This window comes from Hyposmocoma kahamanoa, unplaced genomic scaffold (assembly GCF_003589595.1).
Source record: "Hyposmocoma kahamanoa isolate Upper Pololo Valley unplaced genomic scaffold, ASM358959v1 89, whole genome shotgun sequence".
NCBI lineage: Eukaryota > Metazoa > Arthropoda > Insecta > Lepidoptera > Cosmopterigidae > Hyposmocoma > Hyposmocoma kahamanoa.
The window spans coordinates 1718000-1740357 of NW_020654520.1; the positions used below are offsets into that span (position 1 = coordinate 1718000).

Genomic DNA, 22358 nt, shown 5'->3' on the forward strand with positions numbered 1-22358 from the left:
GACTCGGCCCCATTTTTATTGTCATTAGTTTTTTCGCAACGGAAGCAGGTTTGCTCGTTACCTTTCATTCATTCATTCGCTAGGAGCGGAAATGTAGCCAGCTCGTTCACTAGATGCGAGCCCCGAGCACGTTTTCTACAAATTCACGTTTCCGCATGATTATGTTTTAATTCTCACGAATTCTCACAAGCGTAGGCGAAATTCCGTTGCCTTTATGATTAAATTATTCATTTTTGCAATTCCGCTGTATTTGTGCTGTAGATAAAGTTTAGTTTTCTGAAACTTGAAATGCTTGAAGAAACATAATGTAACACAGAAAATGTATGTTTCGAATTAATATTTAACATTTTTTATTATAAGTATTTGTAAGAAGACATTATAAATTTGTCTCTCTGATGTTTGTGTTTTTCTTTTATTTATTAATTATTTTCTTCAAACCATTCCACATAGGGCGCACTATAAGTTTCCGGAACTGGCCACTTACATTAACAATATTTAAAAAGTAATTACAACATTAGAAAATGGGACTCTTTGGCTATAGAATAGAGTTTGTTTCATCTGACTGTCACTTGTTTTTACATTGTGACGTCATTTTAGAACTTGGTTATCTACATCACCATGGATTTAACTCGTGAAAATTTTCTTAGTATGATTTTCTACTATTTTAAGTGTAATGTAACAGCACAGCGGAGCTTCGCTTGGCTTCACTGCTTTTGGCGATGAAGCACCATGCAAGACGACTATTTATAGCTGGTTACCAGAATTTAAACGCGGTCGTGTGAATCTCAGTGACGAATTTCGTGATGGTCGCCCGTTCACTGCTGTAAACAACAAAAACACCGATGTTGTACGCCGTATGATCCAAACAGACAGGCATGTGACTTACTATGACATTCGGGCATGTTTAGACATAGGCATGAGTCAAATACAATTAATTCTACACAAACATTTGGGTGTGAAAAAGCTGTGCTCTGGGTGGATCTCACACAGTTCGACTGAGGCTCAAAAAACGAATCGCTTCACTTGGTGCAATACCATGCTTAACAGATTCAACTTTCGAAGAAGAAGAAGTCAAATTTGGCGTGGGACATAGTAACAGGTGACGAAATATGGATTTCTAGTTGCAAAGCAGCAATCGAGTGTATGGGTCTTTCAAGATGAGCCGAAACCAACCAAAGTGGCGCGCGTGCAAAGTGCCTCTAAGCGGATGATTGTTTCTTTTTTTAATAAATCTGGACACGTGGCGACTGTTGCTTTGGAGAATCGTTGTGCCGTGAATAATGATTGGTACACGGCCATTTGTTTGTCGGAAGTTATTGACAAACGACGTAAAAATAACTGTAAATGCCGTATCATCTTGCACCACGATAATGCCAGTTCTCACACAGCCAGACAGACAAATGAATTTTTTAAGGAGAACAACGTTGACCTTATTGAGTCATCCCGCGTCTTTACGCGGGATGACTTATAAGGCCACGTCGAGACTTTTCCCGACGTGGCACCGTGTTTCTTTTATTTATTTCCAAAAATTAAGAACAGTTACGCGGTCAACGATTTTCATCACCTTAATAGGCTGAAAGAGTATGAAAAATATGTTTCAGAGATTGTCACGGAGGAGTGGCATAAATGTTTCCAAAATTGGTTCATTCGTATGAAAAAGTGCATTATCGCTAACGGAGAATATTTTGAGAAACAATAAATTCATTTCTGACCATTTATACTATTTTTTTCTTATTCATTCCGGAAACTTATAGTGCGCCCCACGTTTTAATGAACGTAAGCTGTTGTTTATTTCGTATTCTTCAATGTATGTGCATGACGTCGACACGAATAGCAGAAGAAGAAAACGAAGGCATTTTAAGAAGCCAACTATAATGAAGTTTTCTTCTAGTCCGGGGATACACCAAGGTTTTCAGTCTTGCTGCGTTCCCGCGACCAAAAAAAAATCAAAAATCCCGGAAAAACGACTCTCGTGACTATTTCAAAAGTAACTTTCCATAGGTAAAGGTTAGGCATTTTAGGCATATCTTAAGCCGAGTCACCGGAGGAGAAGCTCATTATCTCGTATATCACGGAATCTATCGGTAGCACGAATCACTCACGTTAACTTGTTAGGTAAACGCTTCTATCGTCAGAGTGGTAGGTACCTTCTGAAACCTAATGCTAAGGTAAGTCAATTCGTATTATTCTAATTATATTAATTTTGAATAACTTAAAATAGAAATAGCATCATGAATATTAAATAATAAAATACAGTGACCAAATGATAAAATACGCAAAAACACATACTTCGAAGTGAACATTGTATGTTACGTTTCCATCGTTATGTTTTGACATTTTGACACTTTACTAAAATTTTAAATTTTTTTTTTTTTTTTTTTATACATGACAGGCAAATGACTCCACTCCACCTGATGTTAAGTGGAAAGTGGTATCCAAATAAGAGAAACAAATGTCTAGGCAGTATAATCTCTGACCTTTGCTTGTTATATGCGGCATAAGGAAAAAAAACTGCTGAAAGAGAATAGGACAAATATAATTCGTCCATGAAATAAACTAAGCGGAAAACTTGATATTGGCAAAGATTTTTTTTGGAAAAGTCTCACAGGACATTGGCGAAATCGCCATTTTTTTGTATAATTTTTATAATAATATTAAACTACCGTACATAGTTATTTTTACTTCAAAATCAAAATCGGCAAAATCATTGATTATTTCGATGGAGCCATAACATTTAAAAGAAGAAGAAGATATTGGCAAAATCCTAAAATGAAGAAGAAGTTAACACTCGCAGTTTGCCATTATGGTCGATTTTATGGAAACGTGTGTCGCAATTTAAATTCACTGAGGAATTGTTTAGAATTTGGTTGGTTTAGAACTCATTGATATAATCGAATATTTTTTTAAGAAACAGAGCCGGTTTATCAAAGCCGGTCGGTGAACTCTGGGAACGCCAATGCTGTATCAAAAAGTAAGGAGGGGCTCGAGGGATTTCCGAAGTGAAAAAAAAGACGGAAAGCAAGTGCAATATGTTCTAACATATTATTCTGATTGTATACTAAATGCATTAATATCACAGTATTACAATATCTACCCTTAGGGCTAGTTTATTCGACACATATTTTATTGCGCTCACGCCGCGTGGAGACCGCGTGCATCTAACTGTCATGGCGAAATAAGTTCTATTATTATTGTATTATTGCGAGCAATTTAAATGTTGTTGCGTAGTAAATAGAATTCAGATTCGTCATTAATGTACGAGAAAGCGTGGTAAGTGGGCGGGCGCGCGAAAACTTTCGCGTCGTTGTCGCAATGTCTTTTTGTGACCTGTCTGGGCTGCTATTCCATTTTTTTACCTTGACAACAAATTTTAGTTCTTGTTTGTTCATGATTTAAGTTAATAAAAAATATTTTATTTACATATAAAAGGTATGGAGTTATCTAACAAATTATACAAAAAAGAAGAGGGCTAAAATAAATAGGTCAGTGTTCGTCGACTAAACTGGAGCAGCGTTTTATGGCCATACTAGGTCTGCAAGCTCCAACTGGTACGGGAGTGCCTGAGCTGGGGTTTGGGCAGGTGATGAGGTGTACTTGCTTTTATACTTTGTTTTCCTATTAGATTATTTATTGGAGAAAAGTGTGAATTCAAAGCTATATTATGTTATGCATAAGAGCGGTGTACACACAATGCAATTGCTTATAATTCACAAGTCTACCTATGCAATCGCTGTATTTTTGCGTAAAATCAGAGTCCGAGATCACTCCCTGTGCGAGTGCGGCCTAGAAGACGGTACCTTGATGCTTGGAACACATTTTTTTCAATTGTCCTAATATTGCTGTTCCACTTTATAACTTACTTTCTCCAAAATTCCCCCGCCCCATTAACATAAATAACCTCTTAACTTTAGTGTTCTCCCCCCATATTGTTACTCTATGTAAATTTATCCACTTAAATAACATATATTTATAAATGTTGTTTTGTTTTACATTCTCAACTGAGTACTCCCGTGGTCCAACTTACCAACACCGGTTAATGTCCTATAAGAGCTTAGCGAATTTTTTTTTGTTTCGTATTTTTTCTTTCAACCGTGACATTGGCAAAATCATCATTTCTCATAATGATGGAGCCATAAAAATAAAAAGTGAAGTGAAGTGAACATAATTAAATTTTTATTGAATGTCATAATGAATCACTTATTTCTTACAACTGTATGACTGAAAGAAGTTTAAAAAATTAGAAATTCCATATTGTAGAGATGTGTAAATTCCAAAGCATTTGTCAAGAGTTTGCTTATTTTATCAAAGCTGTAAGTAGGTGGTGGTGTAATCCTTCTTACTTTATTATGCCTATAAACAGCGTTAATCTGCTAAAATATCAAATTGTTGAAGAACCAGCTTGTTTGTGATTTTAGTTTATAGAATTTTGGAGAGAACATCGCCGAAGAGCTGCTTTATAAACATTAAGGGTAAAGGTGAAAAGACTTTAACATAATAACATTTAGAATCAGGTTTTTTACCCTACCACACCTGATCAGATTAGGAATGTCCTTAAAAGTGCCAAGTTAAAAGTGCCAACAATAAACGGGCACGTATGAAACGCTTCTTGCCCGTGGACCACCTGTTTGGTTCACCTCAGTGAACCACGGGCAATTATTTCTTCCTGTCGATCATCTAGGTCAACTGGTTGAATACAAGCAGATTGCCATTGTGCATTGTGGCACTTTATGGAAGTAGCCCTGCAGCACTGTCCGCTTTAACTTAATTTTCCTGTAGAATGTCAAATTCTATACTAAATGTCTGTAGTTTGTTGCAATAGCTTTGTCACCTATTTGTAGGAATCTATGGAAGTACTTATAGTGAACTAATGTAATGACAGAACCAAAGCACATTTAAAAGAATATTAACATAATTAAATTTTTATTGAATGTCACAATGAATCACTTATTTTTTTATATTGCATTATTTTTTGTGAAATTATTCCACTAGTTTGTTATAATTATTAATAAACGTGGCTTAGTTGGCATAGCGTCTGACACGGTTTGCTAGGAGACGTGTCGGTTCAAATCCGGCCGGATTGAAGGAATTTTGTCTAAGTGTGGAGTAATTTTACAAAAAATACTTAAATATCATGGTGGTCAAATTCTGACATTCAATAAAAATTTAATTACAGTTAATAGCGACATCTCTAGCCAAGACTGGTAGCTGTAAAGTTACCTAACTGGGTGACGAAATACTTTCATAGATTACTCATAGATGGCGCTACGGCTAAAAATCGTTGAAAATCAAATATAAAGATCCGACAACAACCGCACAGAAAAATTCGTCAGGTTCGCTGGTTCCGTAGCTCATTTGGCCAGACGCTATATTAAAAAATTATTTAACTTTTCACAACATTTTAATCAATTGATGCCCTGATATACATATTGAAGAACCAGAGACCGTCATCGTGATGGAACCATCTCAGCTGGAGAATACAACCAACTCAGTTGAAAAGTACAGCCATGACACATATTCATTGCCTACGCACGGTAAGCATTATTTAAGGTGGAGTGGTTTAATGTCCAAATACAAAGTTGGTTGATTTCGGTGTGTGTACCCAAAGGGTCATTTGCTGTTTGTCTATCTACTTGTTATAGGTCTCATAATTTATGAATGAAATTTGAATGGTCGGTTTAGTTAAACAATAATAGGTTAACGATTGTATTAATAATTATAACAAACTAGTGGAATAATATCACAAAAACAATTGAATATCAATTCAATAAAAATTTAAAGAACAGTGAATAGCGACATCTCTCGCCAGTGCTGGTAACTGTAAAGATATCTAACTGGGTGATAAAACTTTCATAGATTTCTCATGGATGGCGCTATGGTTATTTTAATTTTTATACTGAGCACGTAAAGGGTATTTAATATAAATTCAAATAGAGATGACCAGGATTTTACACTAACATCTATTATAATATCGCGGTCTAGAACTTAGCCACAATAACATTATCACTGGAGACAGATTTCTTACAACTGTATGAGTGAAAGAAGTTTTTAAATTTAGAAATTCCACATTGTAGAGATGTGTAAATTCCAAATTATTTGTCAAGAGTTTGCTTATTTTATCAAAGCTGTAAGTAGGTGGTGGTGTAATCCTTCTTACTTTATTATGCATATAAACAGCGTTAATCTGCTAAAATATCAAATTGTTGAAGAACCAGCTTGTTTGTGATTTTAGTTTATAGAATTTTGAAGAGAATATCGTCGAAGAGCTTCTTTATAAACACTACGGGTAAAGGTGAAAACACTTTAACATAATAGTATTTAGAATCAGGTTTTTTACCCTACCACACCTGATCAGATTAGGAACTTAAAAGTGCCAATAATAAACGGGCACGTATGAAACGCTTCTTGCCCGTGGACCACTCGGGTGAACCAACCTCACCTGAGTGGACCACGGGCAATTATTTCTTCCTGTGGATCATGTAGGTCACCTGGGGATTTTTCTTTTCTTGTGAATCACCTAATTATTAAAATCTTTTTAACATTTCAATTGCAAAGATATAAGACTATTTTGTTGTCTATCAATTGAGAATTTTAATGAATTGAATTTGTTGGCAGTAGTTGGTCGAAGGACTAAAATACGAATAAATTGAATTTTAAAAGTATAAAATGAGTAGTGAAGAACTTAATTTCATCCTGAGAGTAGGTGGTAATAATATTTAAGGACAAGTTTAGAAAATATTAACATTGATGTCTTACAATGCTAGAGGCAATTTTATTTTTGTTATACATAGGGCGCACTATAAGTTTCATAAACAATATTTAAAAAGTTATTACAACATTTGAAAATGGAACTCTTTGGCTGTAGAATACACTTTGTTTCATCTGACTGTCACTTGTTTTTAAGTTGTGGCGTCATTTTAGAAATTGGTTGTCTACATCACCATGATTTTTTACGATAATGCCAGTTCTCACACAACCAGACAGACAAATGATTTTTTTAAGGTGAACAAGGTTAACCTTATGACCCATCACGTGTACAGTCCCGACCTGGCACCTTGTGACTTTTATTTATTTCCAAAAATTAAGCACCAGTTACGCGGTCAACAATTTTCGTCACCTGAAGAGGCTGTCGAAGACTATGAAAAATTTGTTTCAGAGATTGTCACGGAGGAGTGGCATAAATGTTTTTAAAAGTGGTTCATTCGTATGAAAACGTGCATTAACGCTAAAGGAGATTATTTTGAGAAACAATAAATTCATTTCTGACCATTTATACTATTTTTTTCTTATTCATTCCGAAAACTTATGGAGCGCCCCACGTATCTTTATTTTCATTTTCGAGTTTATCTAACAATATACAAGTTTTATAAGTATTGTAAAATTTGTGGATTTAGTTGAATAATAATATTAATAAGTATCACACAATAAACATATAAAAGACTTTCTGTGCATCAAACCGTAAGTTATGCATATATTTTTTAAAACGATATATATATATTATAATGGCCAGCATCAACCACTACCACCACCACCAGTTAAGTTTTGTGTATTTCTGTTTTATACGTAAGAGGTGAACCACGCGAAGAAATAATTGCCCGTGGTCCCTCCAGGTGAGCCAACCAGATGGTTCACGGGCAAGAAGCGGTATGAAGAGGCTGATGCGAGTGGTAAACAAGGTTTATATAATTTCTTTATGACACGCCTCCGTGCACGTGTCCGTCATAAGTTGACACGACAGACGGGCCTATAATGTCACCAGTATTACCCTTAATGCTCAGGCCACACAGAGACAGCCGCGGAAGCGTTCCGGCAGCGGGAATTTTGTAATGTACGAGTTCATATGAGCGGCCGTCCTTGTTGGCCAGAACATAAGTTACCCTTCAAAACCGGAACGCAGTAAACTCACGGAAGAACTCTTTTATAAGGGGTTCCATTGCTACTATATAAATAATATAATAAAAATGTATATCTACTTTAACTTATTAGTTATTACGCTTAGTTTACGGTTTGGGTTGACAATTCCTTTTAAGTATTAACTTGTGCTAGGAAAGGTGTTGAGTCGTTGTAGTATGATAACGCATTGCCCTGGGTTACTAAAAAAAGGATATTAGAAAAATCTTCAGAAAAAGATTCAGCGTTACTGGCAAATGTTCGCGGTGAGGGAGCGCTCTTAAGGGTGCATTTATACGACACGAATTTCATTGCGGTCACCCCGCGCGGTCGAAGAGCGGAGTCTGCGGCGGCCGCCACCCAGAGACCGAACTGTCATGTCAAAATACGCTCTATTTATTTAGCTTTCAGCTGGAGTGTGCCTGGATGCTTTGTACTTCAGATTTTTTTTATGTTACCAAGTGACAGGACGAACAAGTGGTGCACCTGGTTATAAATGACGCACGCCTGTCCATAGCATCAAGCCGCTCTGAGGGGCACTTCCACTAGGCCCGTCACCCTGAGACATAAGTTGACAAGTCCCATATGCCTGTTCATTTCACCAGCGCTCTCACCCTTCAAAACCGGAATACGGTAATGCTCACAATACTGCTTGGTGGAACTCCCGGGACGAACTTTTTCACAAGGACCTCTACTGTCACTAAAAATGAATGATTTAGATTCTATTCAAAAGCTTATTGACCTTTCCTTTTGTACATCAATCAATTGTACTTTGCTCTTTCAGTCACTCCAATGATCAACTTAACTCTGACCCTCGAGATGGTAAACTGTGGTCTCCTTTATGACAACGCGAATTCACACTATTCCAACCTCACGAGAACCCCAAGAAAAACGAAAAAACATCGCTAGATATTTACTGTTTCATTTACGTCCCAGACATAATAACGATTAGAAAGGATGGGGGATTTTATGTTTTTCTCTCAGTTGTACAGATTGCGGCTGAACTCCAAAAGACTCATTGAAGATGGAACTGGTAGCTTCGTAATTACAAGGCAATTGTTCGTTATTCATTCGCAGCTTAATATTGTCGCTTTCAGTCTACAACTTGTAAAATTTCCGTTCACGTTTGCTATTGCAAGTTAGAGCCAGATAAATTACTTTGCTTCATAGCCAAGGAGGTCAGTCTGTCCGCTTTGCTAGTTTGACCTGAAAACTTGTGATGAAAATGAAACAAATTCAATTGAACTTCTCCTTTTGTTCAGGTATTTCGTTGCATCGAGTTTCTTGTTTTATATTTGGCGGTGGTACCGTATTGCACATTTTTGTGGACGGTCAAGAGAAATACCTTCTCAACTGTTTTGCCGCCGTAAGCCCTTTCATGGCGGCAGAACAAATTGGGATTTTAAAAAATTGTTCTGTATACTGCCGTGATCAGTAAAAAAATTTATTTTTTCCTAGGTGGATAAGGTTGTATGAAGTTACCGCTAAAGAAAAGTGGATATTTTTTTATTTCATTTCTTTAAACATTATTTTCTTGGTTATTAACCGACTTTAAAAAAAGGAGGAGGTTCTCAATTCGATTGTATGTTCTTTATTTTCTTTTTTTTTGTATGTTTGTTACGCGATAACTTCGGTATTTGAGAACCGATTTTCATGATTCTTTTTTTGTTGGAAAGGGGGTACTTCCATAGTGGTCCCATTTTATTTTGAAGATGATCATCCACCTCGAAGGGTGGCTGTTCATGCATGAAGATTCATTTTTATAAATAGCGCCTAACCTTAATTTAGGAGCAATTACTTTAATGGTTGATTTTGCTATTTCTCTAATTCAAGGCGTTTTTCTCTCAATATACTTTGAGTAGTGAGAACCGATTTTTATTAACTCCTGTGTCAAGTCTTGTATAGTGGCGAAGGGGGATATTTCAATAAAACTTAGCAAATAGACGTAATACCACGTACTTTTGAGGTCGGTTTTTTTAGTACTCTGTACTGAGATTATGAGTTTTGTTTTTCAACTAACGGTGGCAGTGTTTGAACTCGAACGTAATAATAAGCTTTGTTAACATTTCAGGACGATAGTTCCGTTTTTGTTTGTGAGGACGTTCCACGTTACATGGGGTATTTGAACCACGAATTGTCTTTGCATTTTGGTATGGAAAGTTTGACGCATGTAATAAACGTCACCAGACTGGACCAAACACGTCAGTAATAAGAGTAATACGAGTAGGTGCAGGGAAGCTTTTGACTTTTTGTGGTACCAAGGTGTAGTAGTAACAGTTTTTTATTAAACTTAATTTTAAGGATCTACAAATCAACCATTGCTGATTGTAGTGCTACTTATAGTTAACGACTGTGAGTTTAGTGCAGAAGCCAAAAAACTGCTCCGAGTAGTTAGAATCCGCCATGACTAGTGATGCGACGGAAGTTTATTATGGAATCAGAAACGGAAACCGGTATAAAAAGTGAATCTCAGCAGAAATGGAAACGTAAGTGGATGCGGAAGCGGAAGTGTATATAAAAGATCTCAATGTAATAGCACAGATTTTAATAGTTACTATTTCTAATGAGGACTTGTTTTTGGTTTCATAATTTCACCTCACACAAAACATGCAAAATACGCACGCCCCATCGCCAAGCAACACGCGCGCGCAAACGTTGTAATCTTCCGATCAAAGTTCTGGTGATAAGTGACACGTGTGTCCGTCACTTTGAGACCTAAGTAAGAGACAAGGCCCATACGCGTGCGCGTGTAATTTGATTAGCAGTACTGCCCTGGACGAACTTTTTGACAAGGACCTATATATTGCTGCTAAAGTGCCGGCGGAACCAGAGGTATTAAAATTGAAAGCTAGCCATCCCAAAAAGAATGAAGGTTATAGGTACTTACAGTCAGCGAGGGTGAGCTTAGCGCGGAAGCCAGCAAAATGCCTCGAGTGGTCCGATTTGAAACGCAGTCGTAACCAACCGCCTCGCGACTGGTACCGGAGTAACTTGAGTTTGCCGCCCCAGTCTCCGCACAGTCGCCTTGACGCAGTCGATTGGCTATTGCTCACCCAGCCTGCGCTGATCGCATCCGATTCCGGGAGCAGGTTCTCGTAGTCGTATACCTGTTAAAATTATATATGCTGAGTAAATTCTATAACTCAATAAAAAAAATCTTCATTGGGGCCCCAGCAGGTCGACCTACTGCACGAAGACCGGTTGGCCGTCTCAGGTTGTCTCTCATCCCAGGTAATTGACAAAAATCAATTGGCGAGAGATTGCACAGGACCGAAGAAAGTGGCATCATCTCGTTTCGGAGACCAGGACACGTTTTGGAGCGCTGAGCCAGCGGAGTGAGTATTTATTGGAAGAGGGAACCTCAGTATTGGCCCCGTTTAAATTTGAAGAAAATATTCCACCTCTAAGGGTGTCAAATTAGGGGATGAATCCGGTTTCGCGCACTTTCCGGTAACCGATTTCAATAATACTTGGCAAATAGATGTAATTCCGCGAGCTTTTGAGGTCGGATTTTTAGTACTCTGTACTGAGATTATCAGATGTATTATTGGGTTACCTATCAGTATTCCGAAATGACATTTTCCAGAAATAACGTCTATTCGAATTTTGATAACCTCGAATGCAATTTTGAGACGAAAATGTTTTTTCTTTTAAACCTAACTTAACCTTTTACTTTGCGATAACCATCCAACATATCCTGAAAGAACAACGGTTTCATTATAATTCGGTTTTCGCTATAATGACAATCGAATAAACTTTATTTCGGAAAAAAAATTCGGTTTATGATAGGTTACCGTATTATTGTGATATTTTTTCTGAAATAACTCCTGTAGTTATTATTATGATTATTTATATAAAGATCGAAGACAGAAAAATTTTACGACCCGTTGGGACTTTAACCCACGATCATACTGCACCGTTCAGCATTGCTCTAACAAACTGAGCTACGGGTCAAGTTATCGAGTTGTCGAAATTCTCGTATGTGTGTTTGTTAAAAATCTTTCTACTGGGTGTCGGCATTCTGCGCCGCTATTAGAGTCTAGTGAGAGATTTAAAAACCTTCTACACCGCAGCCGGCTAAAGGTATCGGCTGCGCACGCATACAATCCTCACTGCTACATTTTCAAGCAGCTACCAAACTTGTTTTACTGTACTGTGGCAGAATTGCATTTTTTTAACCGACTTCAAAAAAGGAGGAGGTTCTCAATTCGACTGTATGTTCTTTTTTTTTTTGTGTATGTTACGCGATAACTCCGGTATTTGTGAACCGATTTTCATGATTCTATTTTTGTTGGAAAGGGGGTACTTCAATAGTGGTCCCATTTTATTTTAAAGAAAATCATTCACCTCGAAGGGTGGCTATTCACGCATGAAGATTCACTTTTATAAATAGCGCCTAACTTTAATTTAGGAGCAATTACTTTAATTGTTGATTTTGCTATTTCTTCCATTCAAGGCGTTTTTCTCTCAATATACTTTGAGTAGTGTCGTAGTGAGAACCTATTTTTATTATCTCCAGTGTCAAGTCCTGTATAGTAGCGAACTAGGGGATATTTCAATAAAACTTAGCAAATAGCCGTAATTCCACGTACTTTTGAGGTCGGTTTTTTTAGTACTCTGTACTGAGATTATATTTACTCCGTCCAACCATTTATTTAATTTTTGACAGCTCTAATTCTAATCAATTAGTGATGTCCTAATGCGTTTACGATTCGATTTTTTTATAACAATCGATTTTATTTATTAAGAAGTTTTAATCGTGAATGTGAGCGGGTTTAAAAAAGAAGATATTGCCTGATTGGGATCGCGATGATGCGTTTGAGAATTTGTGTACTCAAGAATGAATAATTAATGTTAAGGAGGATTCAAGTTCAGTTCAGTGTTCAAGGATAATTATTTATAATTTAATTTCATTATAATTTATCAGACAGGTACCAAACTTTTTCGACTCTGTAATAATCTTCGTTACATAATCTGTAGGCTCGATAAATATCGGAGCTAAAGAGCACGTCGCTTCACTAAAATTTAAAAATAAAAGAGTCCAGGAAGTATTGGTTATATGCATTGACTTACAAATAAATGGACGACGGGTTTAATACAAAAACCACGAAAAAAATGTCCCAAGTCAACCTATTCGAAATTTAAATTGTAATGTCATCGCAGTATCGCGCTGTCAGTAGAACAAATGAAGACTAAAGCGGAGTTTGGCGCTCTGTATACGATTTTAGCGCCTTACAAGTGCGGACACTTTTTAGCGCGGACCCGACGTCCATATAATTGTAAGTCAATGGTTACATGTCAATAATAACAGAACTTCGGAGGCGTGCATACCTTTGTCAAAAGTTAAATAAAAGGTTAGACGGAGTGGAGTATAGCTTCAAATTTCATACATATCGGTTGAAGAATAACGAGTAAGAATGTTTTGCTCGGTACGCTGGCTGAGTTTCTATTAAATATTAAAACAACATCCCCATCTTGACACCCGTTGTGTCTTTGCTACTGCAAATTATCGGTTACCTCATTTTCGTTGTAGTTTTCATGATGATCTTGTAACAGCCAGTCCTCTTGTCCACCCTCAGTCACATTTTCCAAGCCCAGCTCAATGATTTCCAGAAAATCGTACGCGCAACTGCGAAGAAACGACCAGACGAGATATTAAATCTTTAATAAATTATGAAGTGAAAGTTTTGATAAACTTCAGCATGAATTAGAGTTGTGAAACTCTTAAACATGTTGCAATACGGTCGCTTATCGCGTGTCCTATATGTAATGTATTATATTAGTTTATTTAATAACGTATGACATCGAAGTTGTACAACATTGTGTAAAAGCATGTACTGCAAATTAAATTATGCAAAGCTGTTCTAAAACACGGTCTTGGACGAAAATATTAAAATCGCGAACAAAGCGGCTTGGGCCAGATCGCTTTAACAAAAGCCTGTAATGTTTTTAATGATCGTAACATTGTTTGGGAGTAAGCCGGCAGATTGTTTGCGTTTTGATACTTATTTCTTTTCAACTTTTTTATTTGATTCGTCAACATTTTAGTCTCTCTTAAACATAATATTCTGTGTAGATCAACAAGTATAATTATATTGAGTGAATTTGGTCTCGCCATAGTTTGAGATATAATAGTAGGTGCCTATATCGCCGTACTTCTACTTTGGAGGCTAGCCGCGAAGAAAGCGCTGTTACAAATGTTTAAGGCGAGTCACAGGTGTAAAAGCGGCATAAACTGTTTCGTTAGATTTAATGGTTTAGGTATTAAATAACGGTATTATAAAAAATATACGACAAACCTAAGGATATTGTCTAGAGAATGTGCTAATTTGTTACACAATATGAGGTACTTTACCCGAACATATAAAATCCTGAAAATAGGTTGAAATAAAACTCCAAATCGAATTATTTAAGAATAACATATCTAACTTTGCACATAATTTGTATATGAAAATATTACTCTTTAAGTACTATAGAGAACCTGCTAAATTTTAGTTTTCAACTGAAGCCCTGTAGTTATTAAATTCACATTTATCCCAAAATTTACAAATTGCCCAATGATTCAACGACGAGCTTGTCGATGACTGATCTGTGTCAAATCTTCTCCACCTATTCTTATTTTTGGTACTGTTTATTCCATTGGAAAAGGCAAAGGCACTAATGCGCTATACAATCAAGACTGAGAGTAATTACTTTCTTGGATTCCATTACAAAAATTAAATGTCTTCAATAGTGCTTCTTACTAAATGATATAAAATTGGATAACATTCTTAATTTTTCACAAGATCTAGTAAAGAAAGCGGGACGTTTTCACGGGTTTTGTACAGTTCAAGAAGGTTATCGATGAGGATTATTCTAACGATTGAAAAATGTATGATGCAAGGATTGGTTGGAGTAGTTACAGTGAATACACGACGGGGAGGAGATCATGTGCATTCTATGCAGGTGTTCATTGAAACATCCATGACCAAGACGTAATCTGCAAATAGTTCTATAGAACTTTCTATGAATATATCTCCTTTTCACAAACCACGGCTGTTTAATTTCAGAGTTTATACTATGATACCAAGACTAAGTGCGTTTTGTTAACAGAGTCTCCTGCCAGTGTTGTATCCATTTTTATTTTACTTATATTGATTTTATGCGCGCGGGTTGTAGGACGCGAGTGGCGGTCCCCCACACCTCACCTCACAAAACGTGGGCTCGCTATGGAATATCTCGTCTTAAACCTACAAGTCCAAATTCTAGGAACTGTTCAAGTTTTTTTATATTCATAGATAGAGCTAGGCGTTTAAACGAAAAACACTTTAAAAAGTTTGCATTTTCATTATAAAGCACACAATCACGCTTACAATTTTAAAAGCGTATTCAATACTCAACAATTACATTTTTTACAACATGCCTAAATATCAAGTCCCGCCATCTATGTTACCTAAACAAATGAATTCACCAATGTTAAGGTTGTAATAAAAAAAAACTCGCAAATAAAAACCTTAAGTGGCTTAAACTCTCGATTTTAGCTATCAACACAATGTTGCAAGCTTTTTTGCTAAACGATTTTGTAAGCTTCAAACTAATAAGCGTATAAGTGAAAAGTCCATTTATAAGCACGCTTATAAACATACAACGTTTTAACGTTTACAATTTTTAAGCAGTGTTTTCCATCTTTATCCATGGTGCTGTTTAGATTGTCGGGTAATCATAATAAAGTCATATAGCAATCATGATAATAGAATGTGTGTCATAGCCTGTGTCCATTGTTTGTAGGTTCTAAATTCCAAGTGGGTCATACCGCAGTAGTTTTGAAATCAGCTTATTGGATGTTTGTTAACATATCCATGTATAAAATGATATATAGTTGGTACTCACTTAGGCTCATATTCCGTAAGCAGTTCCTCAAAGTACAACCTTAGAGTAAGTTGGGGCGGAGCACGCACATCGCTCACACAATTTGCGTCGTCGGGGTAGGCCCGCGGGAACCCGGGGCTGGACACTGTCGCATGTGGCTGTGAGGGAGACAGAATGATGGTCTCGTTGCATTGCACTTGCGAAGCTATGTACGGATCTGGAACAAAAGGATGATGTATTAAAATCAGAACATAACAAACTGTATCGTTAAAAAACCCGGCCATCGATTTCTATACAGATTTAGAGGCATTCGTGGTTCCTCACTAACTAATAAACAAATAACCAAAGACTTCAATTTATAGACAAGAACATTCATAGAAACTATATGTTCCAAACAAAACACTATCAACAGTTGTAGTGTTTTGAAGTCTTGAATTTTATCAAAGAATATCAGTGCTGTGGACAGACACGACAGTCTATACCTGTTGGGAAGCTAGACAGGTAGGTAATATTGAGATAGTATTATCGTTGTGGCGTTTGTACAGGATTAGCTCAATAAAACAACGTTTGTTGCTTTACGTACACGTGCGATACACGCCCGCTCACGCCACTGTCTCGTGTCGTGATGGCGGGCACGGCACGCAGTGTGACATAAATTGTCCATTGTCTATGGTACATTACGTCAATACACTACAATCGTCACTATATAATAATAAAGAACAAAGCCAAAATAAATTAATCGCGTATTTGTGAATGGTTATTCCCATTTGTACTGATATTTTTTTAAGTGTTTTAGCACTACCGAATCACAGAAAATGGCAAAATACAATTGTTTCAAAGATTATTAACGAAACAAAGTGTATGGAATGCACCGCATCCAGTAGGCTAGTACATAGATACCCGGTTTTTACCATTAAAAACTTACGTCGCTATTACAGGTTTCTTATCATCATAAAATGCTTTGTCTTCTGTTTCGCGTGTGGATACCGTGAGTGTGGTTTGTCGGAAAAGAGTGAGGGACAATGGTAACACCACACGCAATCGAGATGTAGTCAGTCGTCAACTGCGATCGGTTTTAATGCTGTCATCTGTCGCTGATCAGTCAACCCGTGATCATGGATCGTGTACCCGTTCCGAAATATCGGTAAAATAAAAGAGACCTTATACGGTGGTAGTATATGAGTGTCGGTAATAGACATACCGGCGGCGGCGCGCCCACGAAGACATGTCGAATGTCGAACGTGCCCATGAAACGAATTTGTAAGGAAAAATAGGAAAAAACAAAATAATGTTTCTATAGTAATCAAATTGTTATCAGTTTGATCAGGCACTCCGGTCGTACGCATGCGCACGCTTCCGTATTGTGTATGAGTAGGGAAAATGGTGACGCCAGCAATCGACAAACTAATATTTTAAACCATACATCTTTGAATATAAAGTCACTAAGTTTTTTCATAGAAATGTCAATTTCTAGCGTGCCGACGCTTTTTCACTACGCATACACAATACAGAAGCGTGCGCGTGCATACGATCGGTGCGCCTGATCGAACTGACCTGGGGGTCTACTCTCGTCCTCCGTCTGACGTCCGTCCGAAAAAATAACTGTCAAATAAGTAATATTCGACCAAATTAAAAGACAACGTCAAGTATGAAGTTTCACTCGCATCACGCGTTTTTTAATTTAATTTTATTAATTTTTAGGAGAATGCGAGTAGACCCCCTGAACGGCGCGCCGATTGCATTTGACGGCGGTGGCGGCGCGGGGGGAAGCGCGGCGGCTGCGAGCCGACGCGGCGCTCATATCTATATCGTGGTAAGAAACCTGTAATTAGTGATAATCATTCATCGATTTCAAGTCGACATGCTGACCGAAGAGAATATAGAGTTACTGAATTTAGAAATAACAACGCGCGATGTTGCTGATTAATGTTAGATTTGTATTCCCCGGATGAAAACCTTTTCTCTGTATTTCCGTTCGAAATGCAGACAGAAAAAAACTAAAAGCTTTGCACCACTAGAGTAACGATATTGCAAAACTGCTATGTAAAATAGTTTTTTGCTTTTGCTGCAGTTACCAAAGTGGTAGAAAATTTAGTAGTTATAAAATCTGCTGCTATAATATCAAATAACGGCAAGAACAAAGTGTAACGGCAAGTCATTGACTTACAAATAAATGGACGACGGGTCTAATACAAAAACCACGAAAAAACGTCTCAAGTCAACCTATTTAAACATAGTGACATGTACAGGAATATGAAAACGCTAAAACGTTGAATTTAAATTGTAATGTCATCGCAATACTGTCTAATTTTGCTTGCTTCGCTGTCAGTCTAACAAACGGAGACTAAAGCGTGAATGACGCTCTGTATACGATTTTAACGCCCTATAAGTTCGGACACTTTTTAGCGCGGACCCGACGTTCATATAATTGTATGTCAATGCGGCACGTACAAGCTTTTTAATCAAAATATACACATAAGCACATAAGTCGTTTCTATTGGTGCCTTAATATAATCTAAATCTTATTGTGACCTCTATCTTAAACGTAAGATTTTTTATTAAAAAGAGTTTAATTTATTTGTTATCTAAAATAAGTTTTTTTTTAATTTCATTAATAAAGATTTACAACATATAAATAGTTTTTTTGAAATGTTATTTCTTAAAGTGTAATATGAAAAAACATTTTCAATTACGGGTCCCTGAGATCCACCAGGCACATCGCGTGATTTTAAACAACCAGGCATGACAAGGGTTAAATCGCAAAGACCTGAGGGACACTGCCACTGTGCCCGTCACCTTGAGACATAAATTGACAAGTCCCCATGTGCCTGTAGTTTCATCGCTCCGGAACATTTTTTACTAAAAATAGTGATAGACATAACATTAATACGAGGAATAAAAACAAAGTAGCTGTTCTTGGTAGTCGTCTTCACAAAGACACAAATCCATTTAGGGGCAAAATATATACGTATGAATACGCTTTTTTAGTAAGATTTAGATTGATATTCAAAATTTGTGCCAAATCTAAAACGGCATCTGCGTACTTGGATGACAAAAATCCGTGGTAGTGACCCGCATGTATCGGTCGATCTAAGATGTTGGAAATAAATTGTGTAAATGGTAAATGTGCACAATTGTAAATTTACAAAGGGTAACCCCATTCTTCTCAGGGAAATCTGCTGTAGGAATGAGCAGATACTATGAACTTTTCAAAAATCATGCAAGTTCCAGGCTATTCTTTTGCGCTCAAAAACAGACTGGATAAAATTCGTATTACGACGTATATATTTTTCGCAGACTTCTCGCTGGTTTGTCTATGACTGGGCCTTGACTAGCTCGTGCTTTTTAGTGTAACGTTCAAAAACATGGATGAATATTTACCGGTAAGTTACGGTGTTATATTTGCCACTTAGTTTAAGGGTTGTTAAAAGTGACGTTATTTAGTTTAACATGCTCGATGGTTTAACACGACAATGTGACATGATAATGTGATTTCTCGGTGTTTTCAAGGACTTAGTGACACTTTATCTATGTATATTTCCGCATTTAGTATGTAATAATTTTGTTGTTGTATCGAATTTTGCATAAATGATTTTTAAAATTACTACTGTGAGTTCGATAACTTAAAAAACTAAACTGATCGTTATATTTACTTCACTATAAATCTTTTGATATATAATTATTATTTTTTTGTTGTTTCTAATGTTGGAAGGTGCGAAGAGATAAGTCTGAAAAAGACGACACTAGAATTTAAGTTGCAAATTAATGTACCAAATTAATTAGACTTTGTGTTTAGTCGGTAGATGTATTACTATAAACCAATGATGTCGGTTTTTGACTTCTGTGCTATAATCCGCCGAGAGACCTTTCGTTTAATAATTGTGTTTTGATATCATTAATTGTTAGATTCAAAAGGTGTGTTGCTGGGAGTTTCTTTTGCCGTTTCTTCTCCCAAGCGTTAACAGCTTTACGAAACGGTAGTAGCTTTCGTTATTAATAAACAGATATAACTAAAACCACAGTATTTTACTTTAAACCACAAAACAGTTAGCAATATGAAAAAGTAACTAGGACCGTTGAAACCGTAATTTTTACCGTAAAAGGACATCACTAATAGTAACGGATCCATAAAGATTTGAGGCGTATCACTCTTCGGTACACTAGCGCCACCAGCGTGCTGTCACGGGGCACAGAACTACCTCTACGAACATTCCGCTATAGGGCCTGTTTCCTATCTGTTCCTAATATATCTTTCTAATTTGTGATCAGGCGCACCGATCGTACGCACGCGCACGCTTCCTTTATTGTGTCGCCGCGCGAAAACTTTCTTCTCGTGTAACTGGGCGCTTACGGCGTAAACTGCGTGGAAGTAAGAGTTCATATTAGGTCCCCAGCAGAGTTTAATTAATGTGAAATCAAATAAAGGTGGTTTGAGTTTAAATTTAGATTGGAATTTTGGCGGCAGAAATGGGTATGGTGGGTTGTGGCAATACTTCTCAGGACGAATTCTTTCACAAAGAGCTCTATCTGTTACTAAAAGAGCATTGCGTACCTCTAGGGTAGAGAGAAATATCAAAGCCTCTACTGTAGGCGTTAATAATTCAGATACAAGTGAGCGCCCCAAAAGCCATTCTTCCGAAAATAAAACTGTTGTTATTCCGCTTCTGCCCGTGTTGTTGTGTGTAAACAAAAACGAGAAATTGGTCGCTTCTATGAGCTGAGCTGGTATAAACCGGCTAACGAGTTGTAAAGTCGTTGTTATGAATACAATGTGTTAGTTAGGGTTGGCAATTTGGCGCACACCTCTGTAGTTTAAATTTTAATGGTAAGCATGTCATTTGATATTTTCTTCTTAACAAATAAGTTTTTTTAAACATTGTGGCTAGGATTGAGTTAATATTACAGTTATTAAAGCGACTCTAGTCAAGTAACATCAAGTCAGTCGTTGGTAGCTGTAAAGGTATCTGGCTAAGTGAAGACAAATTTTCATAGGTTTCTCACAGATGGCGTTACGGAAAAAAGTCGGTAAAAACAAAAACAAACATCTGTAAAACAAGCACATAGAAAAATTCGTTTGTTCCGTAGCTCAGTTGGGAGAGCGTCAGGCTGAAGGCGCTGGTTCGAAGGAATTTTTGTTAGTGTTCGATCTTTGTACTAATAATTATTTTGGCTAGAACCAATAGGGCTAATGTTCGCATTTTTTTATTTGATAGTCATAAGTCCAAGCTGCACAAAATATTGGTTAATTGAAAAAAAAAAAAAAATTCCAAACTTAATCTATTATTACAGGTTATCCACCCATTGCAATAGACCAGCAAAATTACTACATGTAACACAAGATATAAAGAGCTATCTTTGTGAATTCACTCAGAGAACAATGGAACAGATCGATCCTATTCCATATTTCGTTCAGGGTGTGCAGTGTGCGCGTTAGCGGACATTCCGTCATAAGATTTGTCCTTCCACGCGACACTGCCAGTAGCGGTGGACGGCGACGTCGCCGGACGTACCTATCAGGAAAACATAAGTCTAATAAAAATATTAAGTATACAAGATTTAGATCCGAAAAAATAGTTTCATTCACAAAGTTAGAACAATAAACGCACACAATCATATCCCTGCACAAGGGAAACCCTGTGTCGCGGGTGCCATGGACACAACAACCAACCACACAAACTTACAAGAGAGATAAATGTAGGTCGTACAAATATTGACAGTGGCAGACCTGTAGGGCAACCGTTCGGCTACGGATACAGTTTGTGGAGGAATTGTCGATGCTACGATAAAGTAGTGCAAAAAAAGACAGGCGGAATAATATTTACACTCGGTGGCAGACATAGACGGTGGCATTACTTCGCTGGACGAACTCATTTACAGAAATCCCTAAGGAGTTGCCGTGCATGTATACATTGAGTATGCAGATATACTCGTAGATCTGTCGAGAAATGTGGAGATGTACTCCTATTCACTCTGACTATATATATTCTTTATTGCACCAAAAAAACAAACAACAAGAAAAAATCTGTGAACAAAAGTGAGCAAAGGTGGACTTATCTCTAAAAGAGATCTCTTCCAGTCAACCTATGGTGGTGAGAGCGTAAGTTGTAAGCGGGCAACAGCGTGCAAGATAGAGAGGGTGAAATACTATAAACTATCGAATAAATTTGTATAAATACCGATACACACATAAGTATTATAAATAAATACAATAAATAACGTATAATAAATAGCATCATCATAATATATATAGATATATATAAATATATAATAATAAAAAAAAAAATAATAATAATAATAATTAAGAAACAATAAGATGATTACGAAGAAAGTTCTGCAAGAAAGTGCGCTTTCAAACTTTTCTTGAAAGAAGCAATCGACGGGCTCGCCTGGATGTGGGAAGGGAGTTTATTCCACAACTGTACTGCACGACAAGAAAAGGAGTTAAAAAAGAAATTAGTATTGCAGCTGGGTTGAACGAGCGTCTTAGTGATGCAGGGACGTCTAGAGCGGGTGGGAGGGGGCAGCAGCTGGAACCGGGAACGAAGGTAGGGTGGGGAGTTAGGGTCGCGAAGTATATTATAAATAGTGGACAAGATATGCACATCACGGCGAAGACGAATCTA

General features: G+C 37.1%; 2 protein-coding genes across 2 annotated transcripts in view; both read right to left on the reverse strand.

Moving 5' to 3' along the window:
* The window catches only part of LOC113236165 (verprolin-like), a 52509-nt gene extending 36594 nt beyond the window's left edge, over window positions 1–15915 (reverse strand). Inside the window, exons 1-3 of the mRNA XM_026472171.1 lie at window positions 15757–15915; window positions 13405–13516; window positions 10775–10994 (exon numbers count right to left, since the gene is read on the reverse strand). The gene's annotated coding sequence lies outside the window, so the exon portion shown is untranslated. The remainder of the gene's footprint in view (window positions 1–10774; window positions 10995–13404; window positions 13517–15756) is intronic.
* Window positions 10761–22358, reverse strand: part of LOC113236110 — a 429318-nt gene continuing 417720 nt past the window's right edge. The window contains exons 6-8 of the mRNA XM_026472101.1: window positions 15757–15952; window positions 13405–13516; window positions 10761–10994 (exon numbers count right to left, since the gene is read on the reverse strand). Of these exons, the coding sequence (XP_026327886.1) occupies window positions 10761–10994; window positions 13405–13516; window positions 15757–15952 (542 nt within the window). The remainder of the gene's footprint in view (window positions 10995–13404; window positions 13517–15756; window positions 15953–22358) is intronic.